General features: G+C 37.0%; 1 protein-coding gene across 2 annotated transcripts in view; it reads right to left on the minus strand.

Moving 5' to 3' along the window:
- PXDN (peroxidasin) overlaps window positions 1-16,651 on the minus strand; it is an 85,702-nt gene that overhangs the window by 43,439 nt on the left and 25,612 nt on the right. Inside the window, exons 2-4 of one of the 2 annotated variants that reach the window (XM_082047678.1) lie at window positions 15,925-15,996; window positions 14,230-14,301; window positions 7,458-7,529 (exon numbers count right to left, since the gene is read on the minus strand). In XM_082047678.1, coding sequence (XP_081903804.1) covers window positions 7,458-7,529; window positions 14,230-14,301; window positions 15,925-15,996 — 216 coding nt within the window. The remainder of the gene's footprint in view (window positions 1-7,457; window positions 7,530-14,229; window positions 14,302-15,924; window positions 15,997-16,651) is intronic. The other variant, XM_082047679.1, reaches the window with a different exon arrangement.

Genomic DNA, 16,651 nt, shown 5'->3' on the forward strand with positions numbered 1-16,651 from the left:
ATTCCACAATCTTGCAGATGAGAAAACAAGGAGTAATTGATAAGATTTGAACAACGAACTGTGGAAATTATTTATAGACTTTGGATCCTGATCATATCCAAAGCTCCTAAAGTTTCCTACTTGACCTCTGACAATCTCGGGAACATCTGGAGAATGTGCATATATAGAAATCACTGTAAGCTTGAAAATGAAAAAGCCCATCATTTAAAAGCAGAGAAAATCTCAGACTCCCAATCTCCTGAAAAATCCATCCTTCAGTGTGAAAAGCGAAAGGATGTGGAAACTCCCTTGCAGTGAAACACGGCACGTGCTCTGCTCTGCAAGCTGAGCTGAATGGTCGCCGGGGAGAGAGGAAAGTGGGGAACAAGCAGCGATTACGGCAGAGCCCTGGGAGGTGCGAGCGGCGGGAAGCCAGGCACGTGTCTGGCGCTCTCCCAGCTCCCCCGCCGGCCGCACGGCCCCAGCGCCAGCCGGCACACGGTGCCAGGGAGCGATGAATGAGGACCACAGAAAAAGCCAATAAATCAGCACGGATGTGATCAGGCACATTGGCATTGTCAAGTCTGCTCACTGCCAGCGCAACGCGTGGCCACAAATTGCAGTGAGCATAGAGGATGATCCTGTTTGCATAAGGAAACAACTGTGTAGTCATGCTGAGCCTGTCAGTCTTCATCTCCCTTTTGAATCTAAATTAAAAAGACAGACATCTCAGAGGCAGATATTTCCTGCAAGGTTCAATGGAATCACCAGCAGAGAGAAGAGATACCTCAGTCAGGTCCAGCCCTGAGGAAGGACAGGCAGGACAGAGCTGGTGGTTGCCCTGCCAGTGACCAGGCTCTGCTCACCACCTCCCCAGCATCAGCAGCAGCTGGGAGAGCACAAGGCAAGCTGGGGATCACTGCAGTGAAGGAGGACAAAGGGAAAAAGCAGACACAGCTATAGGGTTTGTTACTTCTGAAGCAGCTTTAATTTTGTAAAAAACTACCTACACTACTTCTTGTGCAGTCAACAGGTATTTTTCCCTTTTTAACTTTTGTTAATTCTGCTTGCACTTTTATGATTCAAGAGCACCTTGCAAATGCATCTCCTTATCGTCCCAATAAATTTATTTCTTTTACTTCTTTGGTAATGACAAGGCAAGATTTGCAGGTACAAGTAACACCTCTCACTAGAACAAATGACATTGGCAAAAGCAGGCACATCAAGGCACACAACCCCTTCTTCAGGTCCAGGGATCAGAGGTGAAATCAACAAAGAAAAAGAAAGGACACCTCTCTCAGACAGCCTAAGTGAAGCAACAGCTCGTAACTGCTGTGTAGTATTCAAGACTACTACAATTACAGATGTAAATAATATTTTATGTGTCTGAAAACTCATTTTTCCAACCAAATTAATCAGTCTAATTAAAACACTAGGTCTGTTACAAACCTTGCCTTGTTTACAACCTCAAAGCATCACAGATACAACTACACCAATTCAGGCACTGAACCACATTTTAACAGTTAACTTCACCTCATCAGAAATCACGTTGCCTAAAGTAGCTCAAAAATCATGAAGTTCAACTGGAAAATACTCTGAACTGCTTCATATGACAAGCTAGTTCAGTTTTGCAGGTGTTTAAATTATGACCTCAAAAAAATTCCTGAGCAAGTTTTCAAGTAATTTATGAACAGAACAAGGTGTTAAATATATGGAAAAAGTAATTAACAACAAGTGCAATTCTGAAAAAAATAGATACAGAAACAAGATTGCATTGTAAGTGTACAATAAAAAATATAAAATATCCTTGGCTTTACAACCTACACTTTAATCACATTTTATGACCTAGGTTTATCAATCATTTACATTCTTTCCTTCTACGTACCACATTAATGTTTTTTTAAAGGATTTTAATATTGTAATTAATATGATAATTTCTTGGACTAGAAGTTCACTTTAAAAGTAATCATATTCAGGAAATAATCTCATACTGACATGTCTTTATAGACATCTTTTATGTTCAGAATATAAAACACTCTTAAAAATAGTAGTATGATGTAATGAATTTGATATTAAAAAGACTTTCATAACGGAAATTCAAAGAAAAAGCATGCAAGAGTGATTTTTAATACTCTTGTGTCTTCATTTTTTAATTCTGAATTCACTATCAAGGATGAAACAGAAGGAAATACATAAAGGCAAAAAAAAAAAAAAAAAAGAAAAATAAAACAAAACAAAAAACAAACCTCCAAACCAAACACACCTATAGAAAGATAATGATCAAATAAGCATGGTACAGATTTTCTCTTTGTTATTATTAATCTTGGAGGATGAACATTTACAGTAAAATTCAGTCTCACTGGCATTTTTCAGAGCAATAAACTTAAGATTATATCTTCTGTGGCATAATATTTTTGTAGAGGATTACTTTTATCATATGTGCCAATATTTTGTTTCTAATAGTATCTCCACACCTTTGGGGAAGTACTTAAAAACCATTAGTTGAGTATAATGCATGAATATGTAAACAGGATGTTGCCATTTTTATTATTTGAAAGAGAATCAACAAACATATTTTTACCACATTTATCAAAGAGCCTTCCCTGCCCAAGGGTATGACAAGAATTAACAGGCTTACACCATGAGGAAAGAGAATTAAATAAGATATTATAGTAATGATACAAAACGTTGGAAGAGGATACTTAAGGAGATTATGGAATCCTCTCTTTAAAGACTTAAAATAAGGCTAGATAAATATCTGTTTCGAGTCATCTAGGTTTGTTGTCCCTAGTTAGTCTTATTTTAGAATAATAAGGATTTACTTCTCAAGAAATTTTTCATACCTTTTGGGTTTGTTTGTTTAATAATTAATTCTCTTTCATTACTGCTTACTGTAGGTATTTTTAGCAGCACTAAGACTTTAATCAGGCTCCACTGTGTTAAATGTGCATATCTTCTCATACATAGATATGCAAAAATAGGTAACTCTTTGTAATATAAAACTTAAAAAAAAATCACAGCAACATTTAAGAGGTACTGAAAATTGAATTGAGGGAAATAAAGTGAATATAACAAGCTCCATCACTATATTTAAGATGTTTTTATCTATTAATTTCCCCACAAAATATGTACCTGTGTACACAAACTACAGACAAACTCTAATCATAGCGTATAAAGAACAAAAATAGTATGTTAATATCAAAGTTAAAATACATAATTAGTATTCCACTGAGATCAGGTAAAGAGATTTCAATAAGTCCACTAGTATTTAGGGATCCTGCTAGTTAAGGACTGCAGAGAACACATTTGGTCCCTGATACATACAGCTCTTAGGCTGAGATCTCAAAAAATATAATAGATATTTGGAAGAAAAGCAATGCACACACATCTGGAAATAGACTGCATTTAGAGCTCCATCTTGGGATCCAGATACAACAAACATGTGACCTCCCAAGCCAAGTATTTGTGACATTTCAGGTGGAATTCAGTTGTCTAAGCTCGGGCATATAGAAGCAGCTTTCGTTGCCTTCTGGGTGCTCTGGCTGCCTTCTGGCTGCTGCTCTGAAAAAAGGCAAGTTTCCTGTAGATTTGTGTCACCTTTGCCAGACACAAACGTATGTCTTGCAGATCTAACAGGGTTGAAACTGGTACTAAGTGGCTGTTTTCATCAGCTGACTTTCTGCCTTCATGACTGCCATGACTGAAGGTTTAGGTGACGAAATATGTATGGCTTCAGTGAGTTCAAGCATCTAAAACTATGAAGTTTTTTTTCAGAATTTACTCTGGCACAAGTGAGTTTCAAGATCTGATCCAAAGATCTTATTCTCTTGGCAGAAATTTCCAAAGAAAAAGATATTTCTACTACATAAGCAGCTAAGAATTTTGCCACAGGGGTTTAAGAAGGATCCTGCCAGCCACAGTAAATACTGGGTTCTTTCTTCCCTTATACATGCAACAGGTCTCCTAAATCAAACTAAATTTAGTTTCTCTCAAAGAATAACAAAACCACGAAAAAAAACCCAAAAAACAAACAAAACAGAAAAGTGTTTTGTTGTTCAGGTTTTCTTCATCGTGCAGAAGTCTCCTGATCACTAGCCCTTGTTCTTATGGGGAACTTCAACCTACCAGATGTCTGCTGGAAGTACAACACAGCAGAGAGGAAAACAACTTCTTAACACAGCTGGTCAGTGAGCCTACCAGGGAAGAAGCCCCACTGGATCTATTGTTTTTAAATAGAGAAGGACTCGTGGGCAATGTGTCGGCCTTGGGCATAGTGATCATGGAATGATGGAGTTTTCTACTCTTGGAGAAGTTAGAAAGGTGGTCAGCAGAACTGCTGCTTTGGACTTCCAAAGGGCAGACTTTGACCTGTTCAGAAGGCTGGTTGGCAGAGTCCTTTGGGAGACAGTCCTGAAGGACAGAGGAGGCCAGGAAGGTTGGTCTGCCTTCAAGAACATAATCTTAGGGACACAGGCTGTCCCTGTGTGCTGGAAGGCGAGCCAACGGGGCCGGCCTGGCTGAGTAGAGAGGTGCAGCTGGAATTTTGGAATAAAAAGAGAATTTATAACCTTTGGAAGGAGGGACAGGTCACTCAAGAGGAATACAAGAACTCTGTGAGGTTATGCAGGGAGAAAATCAGAAGGGCCAAAGCCCAACTAGAGCTGAGCCTGGCCACCGCTGTGAAAGGCAACAAGAAATGTTTCTATAAACATATCAGCAACAAGAGGAGGACTAAGGAGAATCTCCATCCCCTGATGGATGAGGGCAGAAACATAGTGACAGAAGATGAGGGAAAGGCTGAGGTCCTAAATGCCTTCTTTGCCTCAGTCTTTAATAGTCAGAACAGTTATGCTCTAGGCACCCAGCCCCCTGAGCCAGAAGACAAGGATAGGGAGCAGAATGAAGCCATGGGGAAATGGTTAGTGACTTGCTACACCACTTGGACACCCACAAGCTTATGGGGACAGATGGGATACACCCAAGGGTACTGAGGGAGCTGGTGGCGGTGATCACTGAGCCACTTTCCATTATCTACCAGCAATCTTGGCTAACTAAGGAGGTCCCAGTTGACTGGAAGTTGGCTAACTTGATGCACATCTACAAGAAGGGCTGGAAGGACAATCAGGGGAACTACAGACAAGGCAGACAGATGAGCGAAAGGCTGTGGATATTGTGTACTTAGATTCAGGAAGGCCTTTGGCACCATATCCCACAGCATTCTCCTGAAAAAGCTGGCAGCTCATGGCCTGGATGGGTGTACTCTGCAATGGATGAAGAACTGGCTGGATGGCTGGGCCCAAAGATGTGTGGTGAATGGACCCAAATCCAGTTGGCGGCCGGTCACAAGTGGTATTCCCCAGGGCTCAGTATTGGGGCCAGTTCTGTTTAAACTCTTTATCAATGATCTGGATGAGGGGATTGAGTGCACCCTCAGTAAGTTTTCAGACAACACCACATTGGGTGGGAGTGTTGATATGCTGGAGGGCAGGAAGGCCATACAGAGGGAGCTGGACCAGTTGGATTGTTGGGCTGAGGCCAGTTGTATGAGGTTTAACAAGGCCAAGTGCTGCGTTCTGCACTTGGGTCACAACAACCCCAGGCAGCGCTACAGGCTCGGGGAAGAGTGGCTGGAAAGCTGCCTGGCAGAGAGGGATCTGGGGGTGTTGATTAACAGGCAGCTGAATATGAACCAGCAGTGTGCCCAGGTGGCCAAAAAGGCCAAGAGCATCCTGGCTTGTATCAGGAATAGTGTGGCCAGCAGAACTAGGGAAGTGATTGTGCCACTGTACCCAGTGCTGGTGAAGCCCCACCTTGAATCCTGTGTTCAGTTTTGGGCCCCTCATCATAAGAAAAACATTGAAGTACTAGAGAGAGTTCAGAGGAGGGCAACAAAACTGGTGAGGAGTCTGGAACACAAGTCTGATGAGGAGTTGTTGAGGGAGCTGGGGCTGTTTAGCCTGGAGAACAGTAGGCCGAGGGGAGACCTTATTGCGTTCTACCTGAAAAGAGGTTGTAGCATGGAGGGTGTTGGTCTCTTCTCCCAAGTAGCAAGTAATAGGACAAGAGGAAATGGCCTCCAGTTGTGCCAAGGGAGGTTCAGATTGGATATTGGGAAAAAATTCTTCACGGAAAGGGTCGTGAAGCACTGGAACAGGCTGCCCAGGTCAGTGGTGGAGTCACCATCCCTGAAGGTGTTTTAAAGGCATTTAGACAAAGTTCTTAGGGACATGGTTTAGTGCTAGAGTTAGGTTAGGTTATGGTTGGACTCAATGATCCTCCAACTGAAATGATTCTATGATTCTTATATGCTTCAGTAATCATTTCTAGAGTAGGAAGAAGACGAAGAGGAAGGCATTAAGGAAACAAATGACATATTTATATATGTTCTATAATTATTGCTCTTGGTTTGTGTAGAAGCTCTTTCTTCCAAAGGTTCCATTGCCCTCTAAAATGAGATTGTATCATTTTGTACCCTTATGAAGCGTCATTTTATTTCAGATACACACTGTGTCCACTAATATCCACTAGAGGTTTATAGTAACAAGGAAACTGGTACATGTCATAGAAAATTTGTAATACACTGGTAACTGTTAGAAGTTTCAACATCTATGTTTGTCCTAGAAGATTTTCAACCCCCAAAATGTATGTGCTACAAAACTCATTGGTCTAGTGCTGTTATTTGGCAGTCAAGCTGTGAAACAGTCACGCATTTATAGCTCTTTCTGTTTTTCTAAACATTACCACAATGAACGCATAGCCATGCTTTCTGATTATAAAACAAAATATAGTTAAACTTCATTGAATCACTACAAGCAGTTTTTGTCATGGTAATGACTGCATTTTTCATTCTTCTTCAACGGCCATTATTCTTCAGTTAAGATACAGCAAAAGGAGTGTGATTTTAATCAATCTTTCTATAAGACTTTACTGAAACATCTATATTACAACCAGTGAACTTTCATACTTTTTAAACGTATGTATAGGGCAATGATTAATGCATATCAGTAATAGTAAGGTTTTAATTTTTAAATCTCTTCTTGTTTTAAAATACAACAAAACTGGATTAAACTTCAAGAAACTAATTCAGCTTTAGTTATGCCGTTACAAAACAAAGTAACTGCCGCAATCAAAGGAATTGCAATGTTATAAAACCTACAGAAATTAAATAAGAATCTCTCTCTAAGCAATACACATCAGTTTTCAACATTTTGCACAATAGCACTTCATCAAAGCTATGTAATAATGTATAGGGACACCGGGAGTGCAAATCACAAACAGAAGACAAACACGGACATGAGGAATTTGACACAGAGATTGGTTTTGTTTTTCCACATGCAAGTGATTCTGGGGCTCTCTGCCTAACAACCCAGGGCGTGCAGCCATGCAGAGCATGCAGGCAGGAGGTACGGAGCAAGGCGTGCACTTTCCTCTGCAGGGGAACCATGGAGATGACAGCACAGAAGAGAAAAGGCACTTACAGTTGTTCTAGAGAGGCAAGTCCTTTAAATGCTTGCCTGTCAATTGACTGGATTTCATTCTTGTACAAATAGCTGAAACAAGAAACAATCAGTAATATTAGTACACAAACAAGAGCTACATGAAGGTGGAAAAGAAGAATTAAGTTGACACATGTAGACAGCTTTTCAACTACATATTAGAAAAAATATACAAAACAAAAATGAAACATGTACACATAAAAATACTTTGTCATTGAGATTTCATCCCAAATATTTGCCAGGAAAGGCAAAAGTCTGGGGCACTGTAGGCTCTGAGGTTGTCACCTGGATGGTTTGGGCTTCCCAGTGCTCGCTGTTTCTACTTACTGTTTCTTTGCCCCTCAGTTTCTTGATAGGCTTGCCAAAAGCCAAAATAAATTCATCTTAATGGGACAGAATTGCATCAGAAGTGACACGTTGCGGATGCCATTGGCCTCTTACTTTCTTTAAAATATCTTATGTGGATACTGGAACAAGTATCCAAACCATGACAGAATTGGTCTTTTTAGTGGACTTGGAGAGCAAGCAGTAAGAATTTCTATAACTCTGCCTGTGTCACCTTTTGAAAATTTACAAAAAAACACAAGTTAGAATATTGGCATTGCATCCATAAAACAGCATTGTATATTTGTTTTATCACTGTGTAGAATATGGACATTAGGTCCCCGTTGATACTCTATAATATAAACAGAATAAACACATACAGAGTACCAGTATGTTCACGTGTGCTGTCTATACCATTTCTACACAATAAAAATAAAACAGGATGGAACACTGTAGATAATAAAGTTCATCATGCTTTACATATAAGGATGTTTTAGTGAGAGGGTGTTGCAGAAATTACTGATTACTGTAGTTTCTGCAGGGAGGCAGCAAATAAAAATACATCGGAGTTCAAAGTCAGCCACTCTTTTTGTGTTAGGTTAGGAACAGCTTCACAGTAAGAACTTTCTAACAATTAATGACAAATGGTTTGAAACTCAGTTAATCAGGCATGGATTCTATGAAAAAGGGATGAAGAGACTTCGGACCACAAATGACTATTAGCAGGCATTTTATTAGTAGTGGGTTTGGCTTTTCTATTGTTACAGTTTTCAGTAACTTACTGGAAATATAGCAAAGTTCTTTTGATGCAACAGATTAAATAGTGGCTCTGCTGGAACTCATGGTGGTTTTCACATTGACTTGAAAAAGGGCAACATTTCACAATAGGGCCTAATAAGGAAAAAAGTGGTAGACATCTGATGTTCACCTCATGATAACTTTGGGGGACAATATGAAGTAGTAATTTTCCTTTGAGTCTAAATTTAGTTTTACAGTGTATTGCTTGCTGAGAACCCAATACATGAATCTCACATGAGGCTCAAATGTGCTTAATTAATATAGACATCTGAGTGAAAAGCAGAGTTCTTCCAATAATAGAATAACTAATAAGCAAAAATCTGCAAGTTTCTTTAAATGCTCAAAACTCTGAACAAATTAAACTTGAAAAAAAAAAATAGTGTCATGTGAAATGACTGTAAAACTTTGAAAATAATTTAAAATAGAGAGAATGTGTATATCACACTTATTTTGGATGTGGAATTAATCTATTTTCAAAAAACATCATTTCATGGGTATTCAAATATTTGTTTTGACTCAGATTTACCAACTCATTTGAGGATCATAGTAATTCCAATTTTGTCTCTCCTTAATTTTAATCTGTGTGATATCAGATTCCTATCTTATTTTCCAGTGATAGTTTCAAATACACCATTTCTTCTCACTCCTTAGAAAATTTCAAAGACTGAACAGCCAAAGTGTTATTTACCTTTCTTAATACACTCCACTTGGCTGTTCGGAAATTCCTCTTATTTCTCTGAGTGTTGTATGTCTGCTTATACCAGTGAACCTGAGTGTGCTATGATGCTTTTAATAATTAGCGTCAGTTAAGTATCTCTTGTGAGTATGTGAAAAATTTTATTCAAGCAGTTTGAATTAATCAAATTAAAAAAAAAAAAAAGTTTTACTAGAATCACTGATGCAACTTTTATTTACCCTCTGCAGACAAAGTAAGGCAGAGTGAAGAACAAGGGTGGGTTAGAGGCAGACCTGGATAATTACTTTGTAGTTTTGCAGACTTTTACCACCATACTGCAGGGAAGGGAGTAGCCTTTCACGTCCACTTTTGAAGCTCTTACCAAGCCACTGTGGTAGGACTTCATTTGGGATTGAACTTTAAACCACAAGTTTTTCCATGTTGATCAGAAAACCCTCAAGCTGCAGGACATTCAGCTGACCTCAGTCCATCCTGTCCCCCCTCCACAGAGAAAACCCAGCCACCCCAAGGGTACAAAAAGGTATGTCCTGTGATAGATGGTTAACCACATTTTCATTTAGTCATGTAGATGTTTCCTTGAGGATATTAACAGAAAGATAAAAAATTACATGCTTGCCTAATGAAGGAGATGACAGAATACAAAATACAACTAAGTAGCACTCATTAAAAATACTTATGTCTTTCTAAAATGCTACTGTGCCTAACAAGTGAAACTGCACTAAAAAAAAAAAAAACCCAAAAAAACAAACCAAAACACACAACTCCACATTTATCCCAGTTACATTAGCAGAAAACTGATTTAAAGTATTATTAAGGACAAAGTACTTTATAATTTGATTTACCTAAAAGCTGAACTGAACTGTTAGAGTTTTTGAAAGGATGAATACACAGTGGATTAAGATGTGTTTTCTGGCAATTACTACTAACTGTTTTCATAAGAGTTTAAAAAAAAAACCAACCCTCTTTCCAGAAATGCAAGGAAGGCTGCTAGAAGCCAGAGGTACTCGTCCTACACTTGGGAAATGAACAAAAAGTAGGTAAATGGTTATCAGAAAATTAGAAAAGAAGCAGTTTATATTAAAATGTTTGACAGATACCCTAGGAGGATAATTCTAGGGTTTTATGGACTATATTGCAAGTCACGTGATTTAAGGAAAGCGAGATCCAGATACGTCTGTTTGGAACAGGAGAAAAAAAGATGTTCAAAGTAATGGTATTATCATGCAGTGTAGAGTAAATAAAGCAAATAAATATAGCAAAGAGAGATGTATATAGAGACATAAAAGAGACAGTGTGTGGAATCGGCAACATGAATTGCAAAGAAATGAGATCCGGAATCACAGGAGGTATTCAAAGGAAAAAGTCACATGACCATGACAGCAATGGCAGTCAAAGGCACAGAAGGAAACGTGACCTAGTCCCATTTCTGGAGGGTGAGGTGAGCAACTTCGCACTTTGGCAACTTACAGCATATCTTCTACCATTATTACTTCATTCGCCCAATGCAAAACAAATCTCCCATGTTACTTTTTAGTACTTCCAGAAAATATACATTTCATACATTTTTAATTTCCATTTATCATTTGCTTATTGCACTGTTGCCATGTGTGATTCCTCACCTCTCCGTTTCTTACTAAGTGAACATGTCTCAGTGTTGTTGCCAAAGTCATTTTCATTCCCCATTTTTATTTCCTTCACTTTCTTGACACTCACTTCTAGTTTACTGCTCTGTAAATCAAGCATGTTCTCTTTATCTGGAAAGCTCTTTGTAATCACTTATCTATATTTTATGTCTTTCCATATACCCGTCCTAAATTCTTTCCTTTTAACTTAACCTCATTGTTTCCACTGCTGATTCCAAAACTTCTGTGTGTCTCTGCCTTCAGTTCCCAATTATCTTCCGTCTCGGAGAATAAACTGTTGACTTTCAGGATTGGGAAGGATTCTCCCACCAAGTTTCCACAAATGTGCCTGCAACTATATTACACAGTTGGGAAGCTTTTCTTTCTCATCTTTCTGTACTAGCGACTCTAGTTAGTAAACTCAATAACTCACAGGATGTCAATTAAATATATTCAGTGTACCATATACATCACGGATACATACACCTTGTATCAGGAGCAACAAATTACAGACAATTTAACAAGTATTTTGCTCATATGACAACAACTTTTAAAGTTTATTTCAGACAAGACTGTTTCTATAATCCTTTGCAGAGAGGGAATGTAAGGCAAAAAACATTATACAGAATCACCGAAGTGCAGAAAGAAATAATATTATGAATGAGGTTCAAGCTACTAATGCCTTTTTGATCCTTATTAAAGAACCTTATTACCGACACTAAGATATATGAAATAAGAAAGACAGGCAGAAAAGCAGAAATAAAAAGTATCCTCTTGGTTTCATAGCAAAACAATAGTAATTACATCTATTTCTTTCCAACTTTTAGTATAGGAATTTAAAGACAAATTATTACCACAAACAGCAGAGTGAGATCACGCAAGACTGTTAACAAAACTGTCAAAATTTCAATTACATAAAGAACAAGAAAATAAATAATCCTAAAAAATAAGATTAAAAAATCATATTTGCATAATTTTCTTTTTCTAATGTAAGGAACAACTTTTACAATAATATTTTTAATGCAAAGGAATTGGAGAAAATATTATTACTCTGTCAAAATTTGTTTTCAAGACAAACAATTCTGAAAACATATACAACTGATAGAACTCTAATCTGAATTTCAGAAACAAACAGTACAAAGAAGCACTTGAAATTCCCAGGACTTCTGTCGGCCTTGATGGAAAAACCTTTGTTTAAAAGATGGAAAACTCCAGCAGAGATACAAGAATGGGCCTTAACATCTATCTCTCAGACTTTTAAAAATATATTTGTATACGTATTTATATAACTATATTTACTAATAGTTATATATTTTATGTTACTATATAGTTATATTTCACTAAATCAAAGCCACTGAGAAATGAGAGGTTTTCTAAAATTACTCAGTGAATTATACATTTTCAGGACCACCTGCAATCTAGTACTTCAGTTTTCATAAGAACATAACATCAGGGACTAATGATCTCATTTTCTAAAACAGGACAATACAAGTTAGATTTGCAAATATCCACAGGATCAGGCCATTCAAACCCTCCAATATTTCATATGATTTGGTTATATAATATTGAATTCTGAACAATATTTTTGACTGTTAATAAATAACACAATTTTCATCCCCCTAATTTCTACTTTTGTTCATCCTATTAGGAAAAAGTAGTCCGTTCAGTTTCCTTTGTTCCATTGAATACACTTAGCATGTACTTACTTGGCTAACATTTTCACAGCTGAACTGTATTTATCTGGTACATTTGAGTCTTCTATATCAATATCTGACCAGTACCAGTATTTTTATAACGCTAAGGCTATACAGTTCGAGGCTGAACATTTATATCACCATTGAAATAGGCAAAAAGATCTTAAGGTTTATTTTCGCAAAACAGGGGCTTTAAAGAAGAGCTCTCTGCAGTTGAGTGCATTACCACAATGAACTTTATATCCAAATTTTCCAGGGAACAAGAAGAAGGAAAGGATCCTCCTCTCCACAGTATATCTATATGTGTATATACATAGATATATATATAAACTTCACTACATGTATATGAAAACAAACAACACATAGTTCAGTTATCTCTTTTCACTCTTCTGTTGAACTGAATGGAGTCCATAGATGAGTTTTATCTCAGGTTTACTACAGCTAGCCAAAGACAAGCATGCCAAAATCGAGAACAAATAAGAACCAAGTAGTATTTCTGCAGAGTTGCTGACTATGGAAGGAAGCTTAGCCATCCTGAATTAGTAGACCTTACGTACTCCACTACCAGATCCACCATACAAACACACGGGGATAGACTGTTCAGTATTCTTTTTCCTCTAGTTCAATAGAGTTTAAACAATACACATAAAAATGAGACCATGAAATGTAATCAAACACAGTGGAGAAAACTAGGTAATGCGTCTGCACAGATTTATGGGATTTTTATTTTCCTCCCTTCTCCAACATCCTTAGAGATATTAAGGCAGCATTCTTGAAAACCAGATGGAAAAAATAAGCTTCTAAATTGTTTTCAAAACAATGAAATCTCAAGGGGACCATTTTTTTCTTTACTGCCCTCAAGCAATGATCAATACTCCAAGACAGCGGAGTTAAACTCTTCTATGTGACACCACACGAGGTGGACTCAAGAGACTGGAGCTGAGAATCCATGATGACTTACTATTCAACTAAAGTATTTTTTGCAGATAAAAATAACATTTTTAATGCTTTCTGTTTATTCAGATAATGAATACATTTGGTATGTTTGTTAAAAATGGGAGGAGATATTCTTAAAATATACAAGTTGCCTGAAGACACAGACCTTATGGTCATACAAGTACTTTTCTATTTTGACTTTGACTTGATTTTTCTCTTACTATTTTATACTGAATCCACTGAGCAATTTATGAGTATTTTAAAAGATTATGTAAGCTACAAGTTTCTGTAAACATCAATCCTGGATTAGCTGCTTTTAAACCACTTTTCAAAACATAAACTTAAATAGTATTTGTGTGATGGTTTCAGTGAACCTTTAAAGAAGTGACCTCCTAAACCTCTAACCATATGCCATTTTAGATTATCTTTAAATTGCATATACTAAAAAGCAATTAGTAAGACCTTTAAAATCTACTGCCTAAAGGTATCAGTCTTATATTAGCAAATCTCAAATCATCTACTTTTAGAAACAAAGATCTATAGTTGTCCCCACCTCATAAATTCATTTCACATATTTTTCAAAGCAGTTTATCTGCTGAGATAGTGAATCAGATTAAAACACTTTCCCATTGAAGAAGTTCAGTTACATATTGATACAAAAAAATCGCATTCATTTAACTTACAGATATTTCAGATTTTCAAGGTCTTCAAATGCCCCACTAGGTATTCTTTTGATTTGATTGTTGTTTAGAAGCCTGTGAAAAGAAATAAACAGCTCTTTATTTTAACATACTTGAACAGTAGAGAAAAAAAGAAGTATAATAGTAGGTGTAAATGTAGCAGTAAATGAAAATTTAGTAACAAAAGAAAAAGCTTTTTCCCTAGCAGTAACTGTTAGAAGAAAAAGAAAAAAAAAAAGTGATGTGCTTACAGCTGTTCAGCCACTACTACTCAGGAGAAAACCAAAAAAATTAGACAAAAAAAAAAAAAAAAAAACCAAGCTAAAAACTGGAATTATGTGGCTTTCTGTGGGTATCTGAAATGAAGATGAAGCAAAAAAAAAATCCTCGTCCCAAGTCTACACAGGGGGTTGAAATTAATAAAATTGACATTAACCAAGATTTGTCATTAACAGGTGCATTGAAATGACTTTTCTTAGATGTTACTTGGTGGTATTGTGTGTACTGGGCACTTTACATCATGCAGGAACACAACTATCTGTATTTACCGATTTGCCCTCATCTGTCATGCAATGGTTTTATGAAGAGAATGGAATCCAGACTTAATGAATCTTGTCTTTAATTGGACTTGTGGATCTTGGATCAGTGATTTGAACAGTTAAAACTTGAGGCTGGATTCTGACAGAAAGTGGGATTTGAAACTGGGGATCAGCTGCCAACACAGGTATGATCAAGGGTGACTGGGAGTAGGGATAGCTAGTAAAAATGTCTTGGTAGCACAGATTTGGACAATATACTTTTTGGGGAAAGTCACATCATTTCTTCTGGTGTGAACATACACTACAAGATGCCTCGATACATTTTTTTGTTATGTTCATGCAGGATAAACAGATAGTAACAGCCCCAAGCTCACTGGTATCATTGTATTCTATTTCAGTTCATACACTACTCGTGTTCTAGAAAACAGTCAAATTTGCAATCGTAAATTACGTACACTTAAAAGTATGAACAAGTGTCCCTTGTTATTCCTCCTCACGTCTGCTAATGTAGCAGAGAAACATACACGCATCTGTTCAAAAGTTGATGTTTGAAGGAATGACAAAGGACATACTCTTATAAGTTAAAACAATAATACACATACTATTGGCAATATGGGTTTGTGAAAGTCTTTTAGAAAACATCGACTTCTCTTCACCAATCTATACGTTAATAGAGACATCTGTAAAAGGAAGCTCAGTAGGAACAAAAACATTTAACTTCTGGCAATCTTGTTGATCACATTAGAATAGCACAGTTCAAAACATTACAGTTTGTCACATATTTTGTAACTGCAACACATTTGCACATTTGAGCCTTTGAACAGCTTTGACATTACTCTGTTTTATTATGTGATATCCCACCAAAGTAATTTTGCACAATTTGGAAAAAAACCTATAGTAAAGGTCTGTATTTTTTGTATTTCCAATTAAAGCATTCTACTAGAACATTAGGATTTAAATAATTTCCTTTTTTATTCTAATAGACACACACCTGGTTTTGCTTTCATTGCTTTGGGCCTAAACCTCAGTCTCTCACCTGTGTTAAAACTGAAATGTGTGAGACTACTTACCTGTGAAAAGTGAACAAATCTGGCACATTACCAAATGAATCTTATTAAATCAAAAGAGGAAAGCGCCTTAGGGTTGATAAAGAACTTACAGTGTGTTCAGGTTTTTAAGCCGTCTAAACTCTCCAGGCTGGATTTCTTTAATCCTATTAAATCTTAGGTCTCTGCAGAATAAAGAAAAATAATCGTGTTATTAAAAAAAAAAAAAAAATCAACATATTTTTTCATTTGAAGAACTGAACTAAGTATGAGTCTTTTGTGATCACCATGACCAGTCTCTGTCCATAAACTACAGCTTTTAACCAAAAGAGAAAGCAAAACAAATCCAGACCCTGCTTTGACAAGTTTAAGCAGAGGACTGATCAAACCCAGCCTCAGCAGTCAATGCTGAAGGTTGTGCCTAAGTTGGACACGTGGTGATGAAGGATGTTGTCTTCCACAGTGAAGCACCTTGTAACTGGATGTTGAATTGTATTTCGCTAAATTAAACTGTCTTTGTATTTTAAAAGTTGCTTGTAAATAATACAGTGAAACAGATACAGAAAAACTGGGATCAGAAAAAAATTCAGGGAACAAGAGATGGCTTTCAAGACTTATACACCACTTCATTCTTCTGTTTTGGGTAAGGGGGCTTAAATGCCTTATGTTGGCCTGCATTTAAAACTGTACATCCAGCTGCATGAAGCTATTGATTTTCTTATTTAATTTTATTTTGTCTTAATTTTTGATATGTTTTTAACATATTCAATTTGCTGTTCTATCCATAGCTTAATGAGAACTTGTCCCCTGAGAGGGAAACTCTGATTTCCCAAGCAAGGT

Source organism: Streptopelia decaocto, assembly GCF_964273445.1.
Source record: "Streptopelia decaocto genome assembly, chromosome: 3".
NCBI lineage: Eukaryota > Metazoa > Chordata > Aves > Columbiformes > Columbidae > Streptopelia > Streptopelia decaocto.